This window comes from Urocitellus parryii, chromosome 6 (genome assembly GCF_045843805.1).
Source record: "Urocitellus parryii isolate mUroPar1 chromosome 6, mUroPar1.hap1, whole genome shotgun sequence".
NCBI classification, from domain to species: Eukaryota; Metazoa; Chordata; class Mammalia; order Rodentia; family Sciuridae; genus Urocitellus; species Urocitellus parryii.
The window spans coordinates 80,239,277-80,256,887 of NC_135536.1; the positions used below are offsets into that span (position 1 = coordinate 80,239,277).

The 17,611-nt window shown below is 36.3% G+C and overlaps 1 protein-coding gene across 1 annotated transcript; it reads left to right on the top strand.

The window, feature by feature from the left end:
- The first annotated feature begins 15,165 nt into the window (after positions 1–15,165).
- Positions 15,166–16,092, top strand: LOC144255404 (olfactory receptor 4N5-like). The gene has a single exon (XM_077800073.1). It carries the CDS (start codon positions 15,166–15,168, stop codon positions 16,090–16,092), a length of 927 nt encoding a protein of 308 aa, XP_077656199.1.
- The last annotated feature ends 1,519 nt before the right edge of the window (positions 16,093–17,611 follow it).

Consider the following 17,611-nt stretch of genomic DNA (forward strand, 5'->3'; position numbering starts at 1 on the left):
TCATTATGGTTTAAAACACATAACTTTTCATCTATGTCTGTGTATGTATATCAAATTTCTTCCCAATCTAAGACACAGAGTTATCAAAGAGAGAAATCCTTTCCTATAACTAGATAAAGCCACAGTCTTCTTATTTGACCAGTTGATGTGTTCAGCAGCTCAAGAAATTGGGTTACAACTATTTCATTGTGAAAGAACAAAGATGAATGGGTAACAGAAGCAAGACCAGAGATTCAATTTATCTAAAGATGTACTGATGTTCCATTAAAAATAGAGGTCGCACCTCATGATCCAATGTGGAAAGGAGGTAGACATGGCTGCTTCTTTTAGATTCAAATGTCTCCTAATCATCTATCTGGTTCCTTCTTCAGTACTAAGGTGACTTTTAATTTTAGAACTTAAAGACTGGTTTTGAGTTATAAGTCTTAGATCTTGAATAGAGTTTTCTTTTAAAAAATGATGAAACAATACACTTTTTCATAGGATCAAACATCCACCTAAAAGAAATAAAAATAGAAAAAACTGAAGGAAGTATAGGTAAAACATATCTAAATAATGTTATGGATCCTAAAACAGACAAACTATCATTGTAAAACAATGAAGTATGGCTAACTTCAAAATCACATGAGAATTTAAGAACTAAAGTAGAAAGAAAGTTTCAGAAAGCATAGAGCTAACTTGAACTGTGGAGGACATGCTATAGTGGGGCTCAGAGAAGGCAGGTGCATGGTAGAGTCAGGTAGAACACAACCTCCTAGCTGAGCTTTGAAGTTCATTGCTGCCTCTGCTTCAGCCAGCCAACACCAAATTCACAGCTGAACCTACAGCGTCTGCCTCAGCTATACCAATGTGAATTTAGGTTTTCTGGGTTCCTTTCCTATTTATATCTCGCCCTCTTCCAGCTCAGGTGGTGGAAACGGGTTTCCCCTTGGTGGAATGGGTTGGGTGAGAAATAAAAGCTAAGAGAAATAAAACAGCAAAATATCACAGAACACAGAAAGTAATTTCAAGAGTGGGGGCAGGATGGGCAATTCAATCATACAGATGGAGCTTCTATAGTATCACAAAATGGAGCCCAGGCCTGCTTTATTTATATTAGGAAATAGCAAAGGCCTTCCATAGAATGTTCTTCATCAAAAAAGGTTAAAGGTAGGCTGTCCAGTTCCCAATGGGTTACACCCAGCTCCTGAGCTACTATGGGGGAACTTCCTAGCACAGCAGAGATAAAAGTCACACGCTTTGGGCAATCTATTGGGAGAGCCATGGTAGTTGGATAGTTCACAATACCAAACCCAAATCTCCCTGGCGAGTATTCCTGGAGATGACTCTCATGTAAATCACAGATGGCTTCCCCCACTTACATCCCCTTCAAATTCCTGTTTATCAACTGCTTTTAATATTAGTAATTTATTATTACATAAAACAAGATTTTTTAGTCACCCATTCTGTTACACTATCAAAAACTCTCTGACTTTTCAAAAATATTCGATTCAATTTGTCCCATTTATGCCTCATTTTCTCTCCTGAGTAAAAGAGTCTGTTTGCTATATATCTGGAAAAGATGGAAATGATTTATTTATTAAAATAAACTGCAGCTACTGCTTCTTAAATTACAAACTGAAATAACTCATTTTACTAAAATTAAAAATGTGAAATATATAAATTACAAAATAATCACCCTGATAAAGAAATTCTTCATTAGACTTGTAAGCCCTACTGTTCTAATTGGGTAGGAATATAGTTGGTCACCCATATATAGCTCCAGAAGTTGATTATTTATCATGAAGAAAATGGAAGTGGCACTGAAGCAAAACTTTGACAAATTTAGAGAACACCAGACCCAAGGATTTCATATTTAGGTAAACTGCCAGCGAGGGTCTGGGTATTTGTAGTCTCCTTAACTCAGCTTGAAATTAATTCTCAAAGCTATATAGTATTTTGCAGTGGGGCTTTTTGGTGGTAGGTAGACCAGGTCATGAGGGTGGGGCCTCCAGGACTGCATTATAATAATAGGGAGAGAGATCCAAGGTAGAAAGCTTGTTCTATCTCACATGCAGACAGCCCACAGAGCGAAAAGGACCTTACTAGAGGCAGCTGCCTGATCTTGCACATCTCAACTTCAGAACTGTAAGCCAAATAAGACATCATTACTCAGGAGAAGATCAGAGAGAAGAAGGTTGGGAAAAAGAAAAAAAAGCATGTAACTTTCAAAGCAACAAAGGATAGAGTCAAAACATCAAGTGACCCCTGTTATACTTTTACTATATTCATAGGAATTGTTCATTTATTTTACATAAATTAAAACCTGATAAATTTCAGAAAAAAGTAAGATGTACATGCAGGTGTCCACACCAATGCTGACTTTCAACTTTTATTTCTGAACTTTATTCTTCACACACACACACACACGTACACATTTTGTTTTAAGATGAACCCAGCCTAATTCCATTTTAAGATTGAGACCCATCTCATCACAAAGTCATGAAAATTAATTTCTGTTTTACTATAAATTACTGAGATTTCTAAACTTGTTTGGAATTCCTGCCCATGCCTTGAATTCACCCATGCCTTCAACTCTCCCTGACCAGATAACAACCCTCTCTGAAACCTCAGTGTCCCCTCAGAATTTCTAACGTTGGGATCTGAATTACTCCCCACCTTGAAATGTCATACCATGTAGATCATTAACCTACTATCTGCCTTTATATTATGCTTGTCAAAATCCTTTTAGCTGTAACTTTTCAAGACACCCCTCTTTTGCAACTTTTTGTGGTATAAAATCTGTTTCCTGGGGAGCTGGGGTGCTGTTCTCTAGTCTGGTGTTTTCAGGAGAGACAGTTGCTGGCCAGCTTTTGTGTACACAAATACAAGCTTGCTTTAAATTTAATTTAAAGCAAAAATCAAATGGTGGTCTTTTCTTTGTATCATGGTTCAACATTTAGTTAGAAGAACAATATTCAATAATATAAGTAACAATAAATACTGGTAAGGATATGGGGGAAAAGATACACTCATACAAGTTGATGGGGCTACAAATTACTACAATGACTTTGAAGAACTGTATGGAAATTTTTCAAAGATTAGGAATAAAATCACCATATAGCCTACCTATCACATTTCTTAGTATTTATCCAGAAGACTTTAAATCAGCATGCTATATGATATAGGCATATCAATGTTTATAGCAATACAACTTACAACTGCAAAGTTATGGAACCATCCCAGGTGCTGTTCAACAGAGTAATGAATAAAGAAAATGTGATACACATGCATAATGGAGTTTTATTCAACCATAAAGAATGAAATTATAGCATTTGTTGGGAAAAAAAAGTTTAGGTAGGAGCTCAGGGACACCAAGATGTTGGTGACAAAGTATTAGACAAAAGAAGGAAAGGTGTCTTACAAAGGAACACCCTTGTCTGGAGACCTGTGGAGAAAGCACAAAAAAAGAACAGTCAAAGATACCAAAGAGTAAGTAGACAAACAGGATGGAGTAGAGAGTTAAGTGAAGTGTAAATGAGAAGTGCAGAAGTGAAGTGTCTGTTCCTCCTGGCCTGGGAGTTTGTTAACTCAAAGAACACATACCTCCATTATCATGACTATATTCTAATTAGTATTTCTTTAACTCAAGGGCTAGCTAACTGACATAAGGTCCAGGTTAGTACAAACATAGAGCCCCTTCTCTCCAAGGACTTTGCTAAAGAAACCAGGCAGAGCCTGCATAGTTGCCTCAGAGGGAGGAGGCTGGGCATTCTTATTGTGGGAATCAGGGCTCCAGTTATCCCCTGGGAGTTTGCTCACTGGGGAAATGCTCCCCTGACTAATTCCACTGTTAGAATACTTACAGTGTCTGATCCCTATTTACAATAAATCTCATTATCAAGAAAACTCCCACCACTGAGGACATCACCATGACAATTCCCATCAATGAGGAATTATGACCATGACAACTGCCCCCCACAAGTTCAAATTTTAAAATGACCAATGGAAGTAAAATGTGCAGTATTCTAATTAGGTTTTCTAACCTAACCAATGGTGGGAGAAAATTGAAAATTATTCTAATCAGATATCATAAGATAACCAATAGGACAAATATGGTTAGTTCTTCAATCACAACCATATAGGAAATAGACCACTCCAGAGTTCAGGATATGTGACCCTAATTTCCAAACTTTGAGGCCTTGAGCCTCTCTCTCCTGCATGGGCCATCCCTTTCTACCTATTACTTTGGTGTGTTTCACTCAATTCTTTGTATGAGACACCAAGGACCTGTACTTTTACTGGACATCTCAATGGTAACAAAAGGGTGCAATTGCAGAATATAATGCTAAGTGAAATAAACCAGATTCAAAAGGTCAAGGTTAAATGTTTTCACTCAAAGTGGAAGTAAGAGCAAAGTCAGCAAAAAGCTCCCATTTAAAAGACTTTGAGTTTTCTCCACACAGAAATGATGAGGTTTAAGGGGGTAAATGTTTCACCTGATGTAATCATTACAGAAGATATACATCTATCAAATGTTACTTGGTGTTTCATTCATATGTACAATGTTATATTTTTATGTACTGATTAATTGACAAGTGGGATTACATCAAATTTAAAAGCTTCTGAAGCACAACGAAGAGAATAATTCATAGACTGAAGAGAGTACTTAAAAATGGGGGAAAATATTTGGCAACAATTTATCTGACAGAGAATTAATATCTACAACATATGAAGAACACAAACATCAATAATATAAGCATTTCAATTAAAAATAGGCAAAGGACATGTGTAGACACTTCTTATAAGAAATAAAAACAGCCAGTAAATAGTTATATGAAAAGAAATCCTATTGTAATGGTGCACACCTGTAATCCCTGAAGCTCAGGATCTTGAGGCAGGAGGATCTCAAATCCAGCCTGAGCAAAAGTGAGATGCTAAGCAACTCAGTGAGGCCCTGTCTCTAAACCAAATATGAAATAGGGCTGGCAATATGATTCAGTGGTCAAGTGACCCTGGGTTCAATCCCTGGTACAAATTATACAGAGTGCTAACCTAGCATGTGTGAGGCCCTGGGTTTCATCCTCAGCACCAAATTTAAAAAAATTTAAAATAAAGATACTGTATCCAACTGCAACTAAAAAATGAATTTAAAACAAAAGAAAAACTAGGCAGAATTTTAAATGATTAAATATTTTCTTCTATTTAATTTTCTTAATTGAGAAATGGAATGTAACAAAGCATATATTTACATCCTTTGTAAGGATGTATATATCCTTACATCCTATATATATATATATATATATATATATATATATATATATATATAGTTAGCCATCAGTGAAATGGAAGTCAAAGCTAAAATGACATTACATCTCACCCAAGGTAGAATGGCTACCATCAAAACAACAACAACAACAAGATAGAAAATAATAGATGCTTTGAAGAATGTGTGTGGGGAGGAGCAACACACTATTGCTTGGAATTTGAGTTAATACAGCTGCAATGGAAGAGTACAGAGCTTCATCAAAAATCTAAAAATGGAACTTCCATATGATCCATTTATTCAAATCCTAGGTATATATCCTTTAGAAATGTAGTAAGAGATACTGGCAGACTCACATTTATATCAATACTGTTTATAATAGATAAGACATGCAATCATTCTATGGGCCCATCAACAGCTGAATGGATAAAGGGAATGTGGTCTTTATGCCAGGGATTGTGATTCAGCCATAAAGCAGAATGACATCCTATCATTTGTAGTAAAATGAATGGGAACAAGTGAGCAGCATGTTAAACAAAACAAGGCACACAGACAAGAAGAGCATACTTTCTCTCACATGTAGAAACAGGAGCAGAAAAAGCTGAAAACAGGAGAGAAATTATTAGAGATTGATAAGGAAGCGAAGGGAAGAAAGCAGAGGATAAGGGGAGAGGGTAGAAAAGCAGATGGACATGATCAATAGTCAATGTATATTCATGTATAGAAATACCACAATAAGTATCACTAATGTGTATCATTAGTATTAGTAATTCTAAAAAGTAATTTTTAAAAACTTACACATGAATGCACACTAAAGTATACCTTTATAATATTATAAAATTGCCTAACATGAAAAAGTTTCTTAGAGGTAGAGATTATTTTGGACTAGTAAAGCTCTAAGATACTACTTTTAACTAATTCTAATGTACTATGTTATACACTGAGAAATGGGAGCCAAAGAAAGTCTGTAATTATATAAAAAAAAAGGAAAGAAAAACTCCACAAAAATCCAAAATTAAGTGAAAGACTTTGTCTTTCCAAGGATGCTCCCTGGCTCCCCCTCCCTCTCTCTTCAGTCTCCTTCCCTTCTGTCTTCATGACTTTCTGAGTTCACCCATCTCTTTGGGCATTATCACTCTTTCTTTTCCTCTTTACTTCTATATTTTCTTGTGTATTATTGTTTATTTGTTTCTTCTGTGCTTTCTTTTCCAGATTTCGATATATTTAACTTTTACTCCTGAGGATCTACTCTATAGATATATTTTTCATGCAAGATTACTTATGTATGTTCAAAGTTATTAGCAGCATAGACTCTAATAGGAAAGAAACCCCTACAAATATCATCTTCCTTCCTTTACCTCTTTTATTCACTTTTCATCATCTCCTATTGCCTTTCTGTTTGAACTTGACCAACATTTGAATGAAAGAATACTTGACTGAATATTGTATTTACTTTGTAAAATTAAAGTTCCTTATTTTGGTTTTAATGTTGTTCAGAATAATGCCATGGTTCTTTTTCATGTATAAGAAAAACTAGGTAGTGATGGGATAGTGGCTCAGCAGTAGAGTGCTCACCTAGCACGTGTGAGGCCCTGGGTTCCATCCTCAGCACCATATCTTAAAAATTTAAAATAAAAAAAACTACAACTAAAAAATGAATTTAAAACAAAAGAAAAACTAGGCAGAATTTTGCATGATTAAATATATTCTTCTATTTCATTTCCTTAATTGAGAAATTGAATGTAACAAAGCACATTTTTTAGAAAAAATGTATAACTATCAATACAAAACGTGCAATAGATTATTATTTTATTTGAGAGGACAAAGACCTAGTGGCATTGGTCTCCAAGACACCATGAAGGTCTTTAGTTAAGCATAATTAGTTATTTCTGACAATTCATTAGAAACCTAATATATTCTCTTCATCTTACTCTTTTGAAGCAAAAATATTCCGATACTATGATATTTAGTATTGATTCAGGACCACTATTTAACTTCCTAGATAAGATCTATGACTTCTTATCCCAGATATGAGTTACATATCTAAAATAACCTGTCTAGGCTTACTGCTTTCATTATGCCTGATTAACATCTGACATTCTATTATCACTGCCACTAACAAATTGTCAAATACTACACAGATACATGTAATCCTGTTCTTGTAGTAGCACAATCAAAGTAGCCAAGCTATGGAACAAGCCTAGATATCCATCAACACATGAACAGATGAAGAAAATATGGTGTATATACACAATAGAGTTTTATTTAGTTATAAAGAAGAACAAAATTATGTTATTTAAAGAAAAAATGGATGAAACTAGAAAGCATAATGTTGAGTGAAATACTGTAGACTCAAAATCAAGGGTCAAATGTTATCTCTCATATGTGGATACAGGAGAGAAAAACAAAGAGAAAAAGATATTACAACAAAATAAGACAGACTAGTAGAGAAGAAGATGAACAGAGGGATGAGTACAGGGAAAGGACAGGTACTAGGAAATGAAATTTACTACAGTATGTTATGTACATGTACAAATACACCATAATGAAATCTACTATTTGTATATAATTAGACACTAATTAAAAAAGAAAAGTGAAAACACAAATGTGGGAACCTTAATGGGCACATACTTTGATTATTTAATATTAAACATATTATTGTCATCTTTGAGAGATTAATCATTTGGATATTAATTTGGGTGTAATACAAACAACTGATTCCAACCTTCCCACCCCCAGAAACAAAGGTAAAGTGGAAAAAGGAATAAGAAATCCCAATCAGTCAGAAAGTGTAGGCAGAGTCTCAAGACAAACTTCATTGACTTCACAAGCATGGAACAGGTATGCATATCCAGCTGACATGCTCTGCCTGTGCATCTTCAAGGAAAGAGGAGTTTTGTGTCAGGTAAAATAACTAGGAAGGCTAGAGGTGGTGAAAGACTTGGGGCTCCTCTTTAGCCTACACTAACAGCACTTCTTTGTCTTCCCTGCCTGAACACTCACTTGAACCTATGACACTCTCTTGGGAAGGAACTCATTTTGTGCAGAGGAATGCCCATCTCAGACACAGCTGTCCTCAATCTCTGTAATGAGCACAATTTGAGACTGTCTGGAACAGAGTGCAGAAATGAGACTAGAAGAGGGCAGGAAGCCAACCAAAGACTTGGGGAGATATGGAATTCCATCTGTTGGGTGACAGGGAATAGACACAGTAGAAAATTAAAAAGGAAGAGTGAGAGAAACTGTCACTATCAGGTGCTACCTGTTTCTTGATATCCTGAAGCTGAAGAAGCACAGGTGCCCAACCCAGGGGTGCATTGGATGCACCATGTATAAGTACAGGAGAGGAGCTCCAAGGCTCACTGTCCTGGGAGCAGATTCTGCAGACAGTGTGAGGTGTGGATATAGAGGTCAACTGGGTTAAGTGGGAACAGAGAAAGAGCTCTCCAGCTACTTCTAAGGACATCAAAGACATTTTGTTAAATTTTAGATCTCTTAGACTAAGTATGTTTGTGTTAATGCATGTGGGACTATGTATTTGTGCATTCATCAAATATGTGCTCCAGTATTTTAACTACTTATTCTATAACATTATAACATTCGTGCACAGCTACAAGAATCAGCATGATATAACTCTAAAACCTTTTCATCAGGATAAATATATCCTCATGTACATTATGTAAATTTCTACTGTAGCTATCAGCCTCTAACAGTTTCCTTGTCTGGATATTTTACATAACTGTTTGTGCTGTCATTTCTTTTTTCATACAATATAGTGTTTTTGAGGTTGCTTCCTAGTGTAACATGTATCAATCAATATTTCACTGCTTTTCTTTTCTTTTCTTTTTTGCCAAATTGTATTTGTCTATTTCATAGCCCCTTTGGAAAGTATTAAATGTGACTAAAAATCAAACCAGCATCTGTGTATTTCACATTGCAGTAATTTGTTCTAATCAGTAGTCATTTCTCTTCCATATAATCCACTCCAACAGTGAACTATGTAGTCTCAAAGTATTAATTATGTATTTGTAAAATGTTTTTATATTAGACTAACACAAATACATGATTTTAAAAAAACATCTGCAGTAAAAGAGAGAAATTCTACTGATGTCAGCACTCCAACAGATTACCTTGCTTCCCTCCATCCCAGAATGAATACTTTCTATGTTAGAGACTAGTATATAGACTAAGTATTATTTCTCAATTTATCCAACATGATTGTAACTCTTATTTAGACAAAGCTTTAGACAGAAAAGGTGACTTCTTTTTTGGTACTGGAATTGAACTCAGGGGCACTCGACCACTGAGTGACATCCCCAGCACTAATTTGTGTATTAGTTAGAGACAGGGTCTCACTGAGTCGCTTAGTGGCTCACAGTGCTGAGCTGGCTGTGAACTCACAACTGTCCTGTCTCAGCCTCCTGAGCTTTTGGGATTACAGGCAAGCACCACCTCATCTGGCTAAACTGGGAATTATTAAGTCAAACAAAGTCATGATTTCTCATTTAATGCCTTGATGCATTAGTGTCTGTTAATGAGATACCAATATTTTCCTAATTAGTTTTGACAGAGGTATACACACTCATTTAATCAATTGCTAATGAGACCAAAGAAGGAAATACATTGCAGATTAAAAGTTAACTGCAATTAACTTTAATTTAATTGTCTTTAAATAAATATATTATATGTTGTATATGGCCAATATCAATGCACTCTGCTTTAATTATATTACTTAGGATAGTCAAATTCGTTTTTGTATTATTAAAAAAAAATATCTGTGAGAAGGATATCATTTGGCTACCATTCTGACATTCCAAGAAGCATATTTTAGGTATATGGTAAGCAAATAAAGGACTACTGCTGAGAGCCATAGCCAAGTAGGAATGGATTAGGGTGGCTCCAGGTTTAGGGTGGATCCTGCTGGGAATAGGGCATATCCTGCTGCCTCAGGCGCCAGCTCCTTGAATTCCTGTGGAGTTCTTGCAGGGTTTTGGGAGAATTGGTACGCAGAGCTGGGTGGAGGGAGAGTATTTTTCCCATAACGTGCGTGTAGACTGCTGGTGAGAGTTCGGGAATAAAGAGTTGCTGTTGGAATCTACAAGGCTTTGTGGTGGCTTGGTTATTTTGTGCCCAGCCAGACTGCGGCATATGGTGGCCCATATGGGGAGCGTTTGAAGCTTGGAGGTAAGTAAAATTGCTCGCCCCTGAAGGAAAGCGAAAGTATGGGTGACCATTTCAAAAAACAATGTGTTCTTGTTTTGATTTATTTTGTTTTTATTTCAAGTTGCCTGTTCCTAGAACTTTCTCAGGCAAACTGGGGAAAATGATTGACTCAAGGTTTGAAGTTGTTCGCCCCGGAGGTAGAGAAATTGTTAGAGGAAGGAGGCACCCCAGTAAGACCAAGAACAGTTAGGAAATATGTTGATACAATACAAAAATGTAGCCCATGGCTTTTTAAAGACCAGTCATTAAGTATATGAATGGGACCATCATGGTATCCTGTAGAAGGATTTTTCTTCAACAAGAAAGAGATGGCTAATTCTGTTTACTACACTTGTCTAAGATCTTGGTTTTTACAGACATCTGATTAATTTACAAAGCTAAAGTGTTGAAATATCAACCACTAAATATAAAATCAAGTACTCTTACTTATTAAGTTACATAAAGTAATATATTTAAACATTATGTGTGTTTTCATAAATCGGTAAATGGAAAAAAGTTTAATATTGCTTTGCTCTGTGGCTTTGCTGAAACAAGGTTACTAAGTGTTAAGATTCTATCAGGTGTAATTTATATACAAAGAGTATAAGAAGTTTCAGTTGGGTTTCAATTATATTATTATAGTACCATAAAAAACATAAAAATATTTCATCTTATTAAAGTGGAATAACTTATCGAAATTCAGAAATTTTATAAGGGTTGTTTCACAATGTAAATTTTTAAAAAGGGTTATCGGCTACAAAAGAGATATAAAAAGATTCAAGATGTGAAAATATATTTTAATATAAAGGTTAAAAAAGAAATGTCTCTAGATGAGATAATCTCTGTGTAGTAAAGTAAAAGGTTGTAAAATGCCATTTAAAAAGATTTTGAGGAAACTAGACTTACTTTAAAAGCTTGAGAAAGGAAGAAAGAAAACAAAAAGATATTTGTACATGGCAGATTGAGACAAAGCTTCTTAATGGAGTAAAAAAAAAAAAGCCTTTAGTTGAAGAGCAGCCATTTAAACTAACATTAAAGCGATTTAAACAGAATCTAAGCCTCGTTTAAAAGAAGCTGTAGGTGGTGAAAAAGTACATTTGAAAGTGCAGTATACATGATAATTGGAAGGCTTTAAAAGGTTAAATTGAAGGTGGTTGAGATACCTTCATGGTGGAAAAAAGATTGCATCATTCAAAGCTTAGTTAATCTTAAAAGCATTACTTAAAATAAAGCCCATGAAAATAGGAAGATAATAGGATAAAAGCAATTTGGAGAAAGAATATTAGAAATCTGAAGTGAAAAACTTTGAAGACAGAAGAACATAAAGTTGAAAAAAAGATAGAAAAGATGTAGGAAGATAGAGAAGATGTAGGAAGACAAGAATTTTAAACCCACAAAATAGGAAACAAAAGAAAACTAGGAGGAAAAAGAGCAACTAAGGGTGAATGTACAAACCTTAAAAAAAATAGAAGATAGAAATAAGATAGAAAATGGTTGAAAATGTCAAGTAAAAGTATTTCAGATAGAAAATGTAAAAAGCTAATACAACTATTACATACAGAGATTCAAGATAGAAAAAGGTAGAAGAGAGAAGTTTAAAGTCAAATATTGGATACAATAAAAGAACAAGGAGATTATTAGTAATTTTTTTCAAAAAGCCCATCAACTTTAATTTCTGGTGGTGCAGAAATTAGAAGTCTCAGATGAGGGTGTTAAAATTTACAGACAAGAGCCAATTTAGAAAACGTTACACTAGAAGGAAATTGGTTTAAAACCACATCAAAAAATTAAAAGGACTAAAGTAATTCTAAAAACTAAGGCAAAATGCTTTTGGAAGACTTGAATTTAAAAGTATCTTTAAATTTCCAAAGGATGCATATAGGATATTTTGGAACATCATCCCTGAAGAAAAATCAGTTAATGTTTTACTTAACAGGAATCCCATACAATCCACAGGGATAAGGCATAATTAAAAGAGCTTATCAAACTATTAAAATGTACTTATTAAAGCAAAAACAGGGAATTGGACAGGGGTATATATCCCCAAAAAATAAACTTAAAATAAAGCTTTTTACTCTAAACTTTTTAAATTTGGATTCATCAGGACTTAGTGCTGCTGGAAGACATATGTATCTGAAAAATGTACATAAGCCTAAGGTACTTTGGAAAGATATTCTAACAGGACAATGGAAGGCTCCTGACCCAGTGATTGTCTGGAGTCAGGGTTCTGTTTGTGTGTTTCCACAGGGAGAACAGCAGCCGATTTGGATTCCAGAGAGACTAACTAAAGCAATTTCTACAGACCAAAAAGGAGATGATTTGCCTAAAATCCATAACAGCTGATATCCAGAGCTCCAGCTTGGCTATTCATACATCTGCGACAGTGATTAACCAGGATGCTTTTTTCAATATCTATTTTATTATAGCCTTTTCCCACATCATAAAGTTCTCTTTTATTTTATTTTTTTTTTAGCTCATACAGACCTAGGTTAATGTTTTTCTCATCGGTTTTATTTTTTGACTGTGGAGTTTTTAAACGTTGCAATGGAGATTTCACCTGTGTAAAGCTACAAGGCCTTTAATATTGTCTTATGTGGTGTATGTTTGTGTGCACTCTTCTGTTTTGTGTTGTATGTCTGTATGTGCGTATGTCCATATTTCATATATGAGGAGCGCTCATGAAAAAATGGAACCGAATTTTTTTTTATTCATGTGATTTAAATAGTTTAATTTAAATTAGGTAAACAGCTGTTAAGGATTGTTTTTAAAGGAGGTTAACAGATCTGTTTGTTTACTTTCACCTTTCCTTTTCATTATATTTAATAATTCTGTTCAGGATAATGTAAATTCTTCAGAAAATTGTTTTCTTAGTACCTGTTGGAATATTACATAATTTCTTTCTAGCATCATTGCCAGAATTCCTATCTTCATTCCAGGGCCGGTGAAGACAAAGATAAAACCAAACTACAGCTTCTATGATAGCTATCACAGTAAACTGTATCAACTGATACATCAGTGAATAATAACTCAACAAGTAATGCTCAAACAAGGAGTCCATTTATTTTGGGAAGAAATGAACACATTGATAGATTCCTCCACTTTGAACTGCTTGCAGAACTTGCCTGGACTATGTATCACTTGTATGCATTGTGAACTATCTGTTGGTGCAACAAATTGTGGTAGTGCTGGCATATCTTTGCTGATGGTGTCACCTGTAATTTTTCCAAAAGAACCATCAATTGGCTTGGTGTCATGGCATTTCTGTATCCTCCTCCTTTCTGCTAGTGGTGGTCTAAAATTTGGGGGCCAACAGAGGTGAGGCAAAGAACCTCACCCCCCCACCGGCACCAAGGCCAAATTTGGGGACCAACTGAGGTGAGGCAAAGAACCTCATCCCCCCACTGGTGTAAAGGCCAAATTTGGGGGCCAACAGAGGTGAGGCAAAGAACCTCACCCCCCGACACACACTAGTGCATAGGCCTATCCACAAGTATGGCTGTATGCTGGACCGGTAGTCAGTGAAGGGTATGATCCAATTGCAGTGGTACCAACCTAAGACAGGAGGCTGACACCTAGAGGTCAGCTCATCAGATGACGGGTAAGAACCATCTGTTGAATTGGACAACTTAACAGGCACAGTCCCTAAGCCACATTGCTTGTTGTTTAATTAATCAGAAGGGGGGAGATGCTGAGAGCCATAGCCAAGTAGGAATGACACATGGCATTTTGGAAGGTGACCCTGCTCAAAGATTAGGGCAGCTCCAGGTTTAGGGTGGATCCTGCTGGGAATAGGGCATATCCTGCTGCCTCAGGCGAAAGCTCCTTGAATTCTTGTGGAGTTCTCGCAGGGTTTTGGGAGAATTGGTACGCAGAGCTGGGTGGAGGGAGAGTATTTTTCCCAGAACATGCATGTAGAGTGCCTGTGAGAGTTCGGGAATAAAGAGTTGCTGTTGGAATCTACAAGGCTTTTGTGGTGGCTTGATTATTTTGTGCCCAGACAGACTGCGGCAGACTACTAATTAGAATTTAGGAACAGGATATAGTGCCTAAACAGGATTGGCACCTGGTCATGTATATAACCAGGGTAATACTTCTAAGTCAGGTCAAAGGTACAGATCTTGTTTTAAGAGCCTGATGACCAGTTTAGATTGAGAATTCATAAGGCTATCTATGCAGAGCATGATATCAGAATTATCATTGCAATTCAGAAAACAAACAGAAAGATAACAAGCAGGGACTTGGGCTTCTGTAGGACTTGAAAAAGCACTTTGTTATGTGTCAAAAAGGAGAAGGGACCCACACTTTGCCCATATTCTGACAATCAGAAACAGTGAATTACCATTAACAACAAAGATTAGTCATCAATAACCTCAAAACAGAGAATCTTGCTAAAGTTTATGTTGTGTGTTAGTGAGTAAATTCCTAAGACATTGTAAGCAAAATATCCTTGAGTCCTAGAGAAGCACAGTTATATAGAAACTCAAGGTTAAATGGGAATGAAAGTGTAGTTAGAAGACCCGAGTCTTGGTGAGGAATGAGTAGAATGAAAGAAGGGTAAACTCAGGGTTCACGGGAATTATGGGGCATAAGTTGCTTTCAGATATGCTAATTTGGGATGTAGCAAATATTATTTTTACTAGGAGAGGTTCCCTTGAGCAGAAAATGTTGGTCCTAACAGGTAACAATTTGCTTTTTGTGATTCTCCAGATAAGGAAGGGATGGACACAGGAAACAGCACAGTGGTGACAGAATTCATCCTCCTTGGTTTGACCCAATCTCAAGATGTCCAAATCCTGCTCTTTGTGCTAGTCTCAATGTTCTACCTCATAATCCTCCCTGGCAATGTTCTTATCATTCTTACTATAAGATCAAATCCTGGACTTAATGCTCCCCTCTATTTCTTTTTGGGAAACTTGGCCTTCCTGGATGCCTCCTACTCCTTCATTGTGTCTCCCAGGATGCTGATGGACTTCTTCTCTGAGAAGAAAGTAATTTCCTACAATTGCTGCATCACCCAGCCGTTTTTCTTGCATTTCCTTGGTGTAGGGGAGATGTTCCTCTTTTTTGTCATGGCCTTTGACCGCTACATCGCCATATGTCGGCCTCTACACTATGCAACAGTCATGAGCCCCAGGGTCTGCTATGCATTGCTGTTGGCTCTGTGGCTTGGGGCCTTTGCCCACTCCATTGTGCAAGTGGCCATTATCCTGCACTTGCCCTTCTGTGGCCCAAACCAGCTGGACAACTTCTTCTGTGATGTGCCACAGGTCATCAAGCTGGCCTGCACTGACACCTTTGTGGTGGAGCTCCTGATGGTCTCCAACAGTGGCCTGCTCACCCTGCTGTGCTTCCTGGGCCTTCTGGCCTCCTATGCTGTTATCCTCTGCAGAATAAAGAGACACTCTTCAGAAGGGAAGAGCAAGGCTGTCTCCACTTGCACCACCCACATTATCATTGTGTTCCTCATGTTTGGACCTGCCATTTTTATCTACACCCGCCCCTTCAGGGTTTTCCCAGCTGACAAAGTGGTTGCTGTCTTTCATACAGTCATCTTTCCTTTGCTGAACCCTGTAATATATACACTTTCCAACCAGGAACTGAAAGACTCCATGATAAAGCTGTTATGTCAACACAGGGTGTTCTAAATGGAGTAGAAACATGAGTAAATCAACAGCAGAGAAAGTCCAATAAAAATGAAATAAATTATTTCTTTATGCATTGAACAAATGAGTCATTAGGTAAGCATACTGTTACCAATCACTTTCAATTTTTGGGCTGTGTGGCATATGAAGGAGATAAACAACACCCAGTTGTCCTAGGGTTATATTCAAGTGAAGAAATACAGGTGAAACTTTTAAATCAGAAAAAATGTCAACAGCAGTGCTACAGAGTAGATTGACTGGGAAGGTGCTAAATACCTTGCTTTTGATTGTCAATAAGGTATTCTGACACAAACCAGCTGGTCCTTGTGTTTCAGCTGATATAAGATGATCTGAAAAAGTAACCACAAAATTACCTGAGATATTATAGGAAGAAAGGATTACTAATACAAGGATACACAATTTTATAAGTTTGGTAAGTTTGAAGACCACAAGAAGAACAATGTAGCTTAGTGGAGTTGAAGCATTTGAAAGTGGCAAGAATTGAAAAGAAGAGAGTTTGGCAGGTAAAATTCTCCTGAAGTGTTTCAAGCAATGGAAGAAAGTTCACGCATTCAACTGGAGAGAATTAATGTTTTCTACTTGCCTTAATGAAAAAGCCTCAAATCTCTGGAGGAATATGGGAAATAAAATTTCATTAAGTAGAAAAAATTCATGCAGTTAAGTAATTTTAATCGAGCCCTAATTAGTTACTTTTTCTTAAATTTGAAAAGTGTTGTGATTTCCCTCACTGTTGTGGTTAATCTTGGAGAGGAATTTGAGATCCCTTTAAATGATTTCATCCTGAATATAATTCTGTTAGCTATTTGGTATGTCAATCTTTATTTAGTTATAGATGACTAAACCACTTCAATTTCTTTCTTTGTTTATTTGTTTGCTTGGATGAGGGTAATACCAGATATCCTATATTTGAAATAGTTGAATGGGTGGTAAAAGCAGCCTATGAACTTGGAATCAAGTTATATATATATATATATATATATATATATATATATATATATATATAGAGAGAGAGAGAGAGAGAGAGAGAGAGAGAGAGAGAGAGAGAGAGAGAGAATGAGCAAACTGGGTCAATTAAAGAAATCCTGTCCTCATAGCAATTATTAATATGCAGCATACAGCAATTATTTTTCTATTTCAGGCTACAAGATCACAGAACTGAAACTGTGTGCAAAACTCAGGAAAATAGCTCAGAGTTTCTCTAGCACTAGTAGATACTAGATATTTCCATATAAAATGGAAACCTTATATTTCAGTCCCTATGCCACTTTCCTGATTTCTGAATTTAAGACTTACTAAGTCAATCAGAAGTTGTAAGAAGACTTTAGGGTCTAATTTTTATCCATGATACCTCTGGAGAAGACAAAGTTGGATTCTGTCTTAAGAAGACTGGAAATCAGCTTCAACCTAAGTCTTTTTTGGATGAACAAGGGCTTTCTAATTGTTTGTTGTGCAGTACTGCCCTGTGCATTGTAGATTGCTGGGTAGCACATCTGACCTCAAC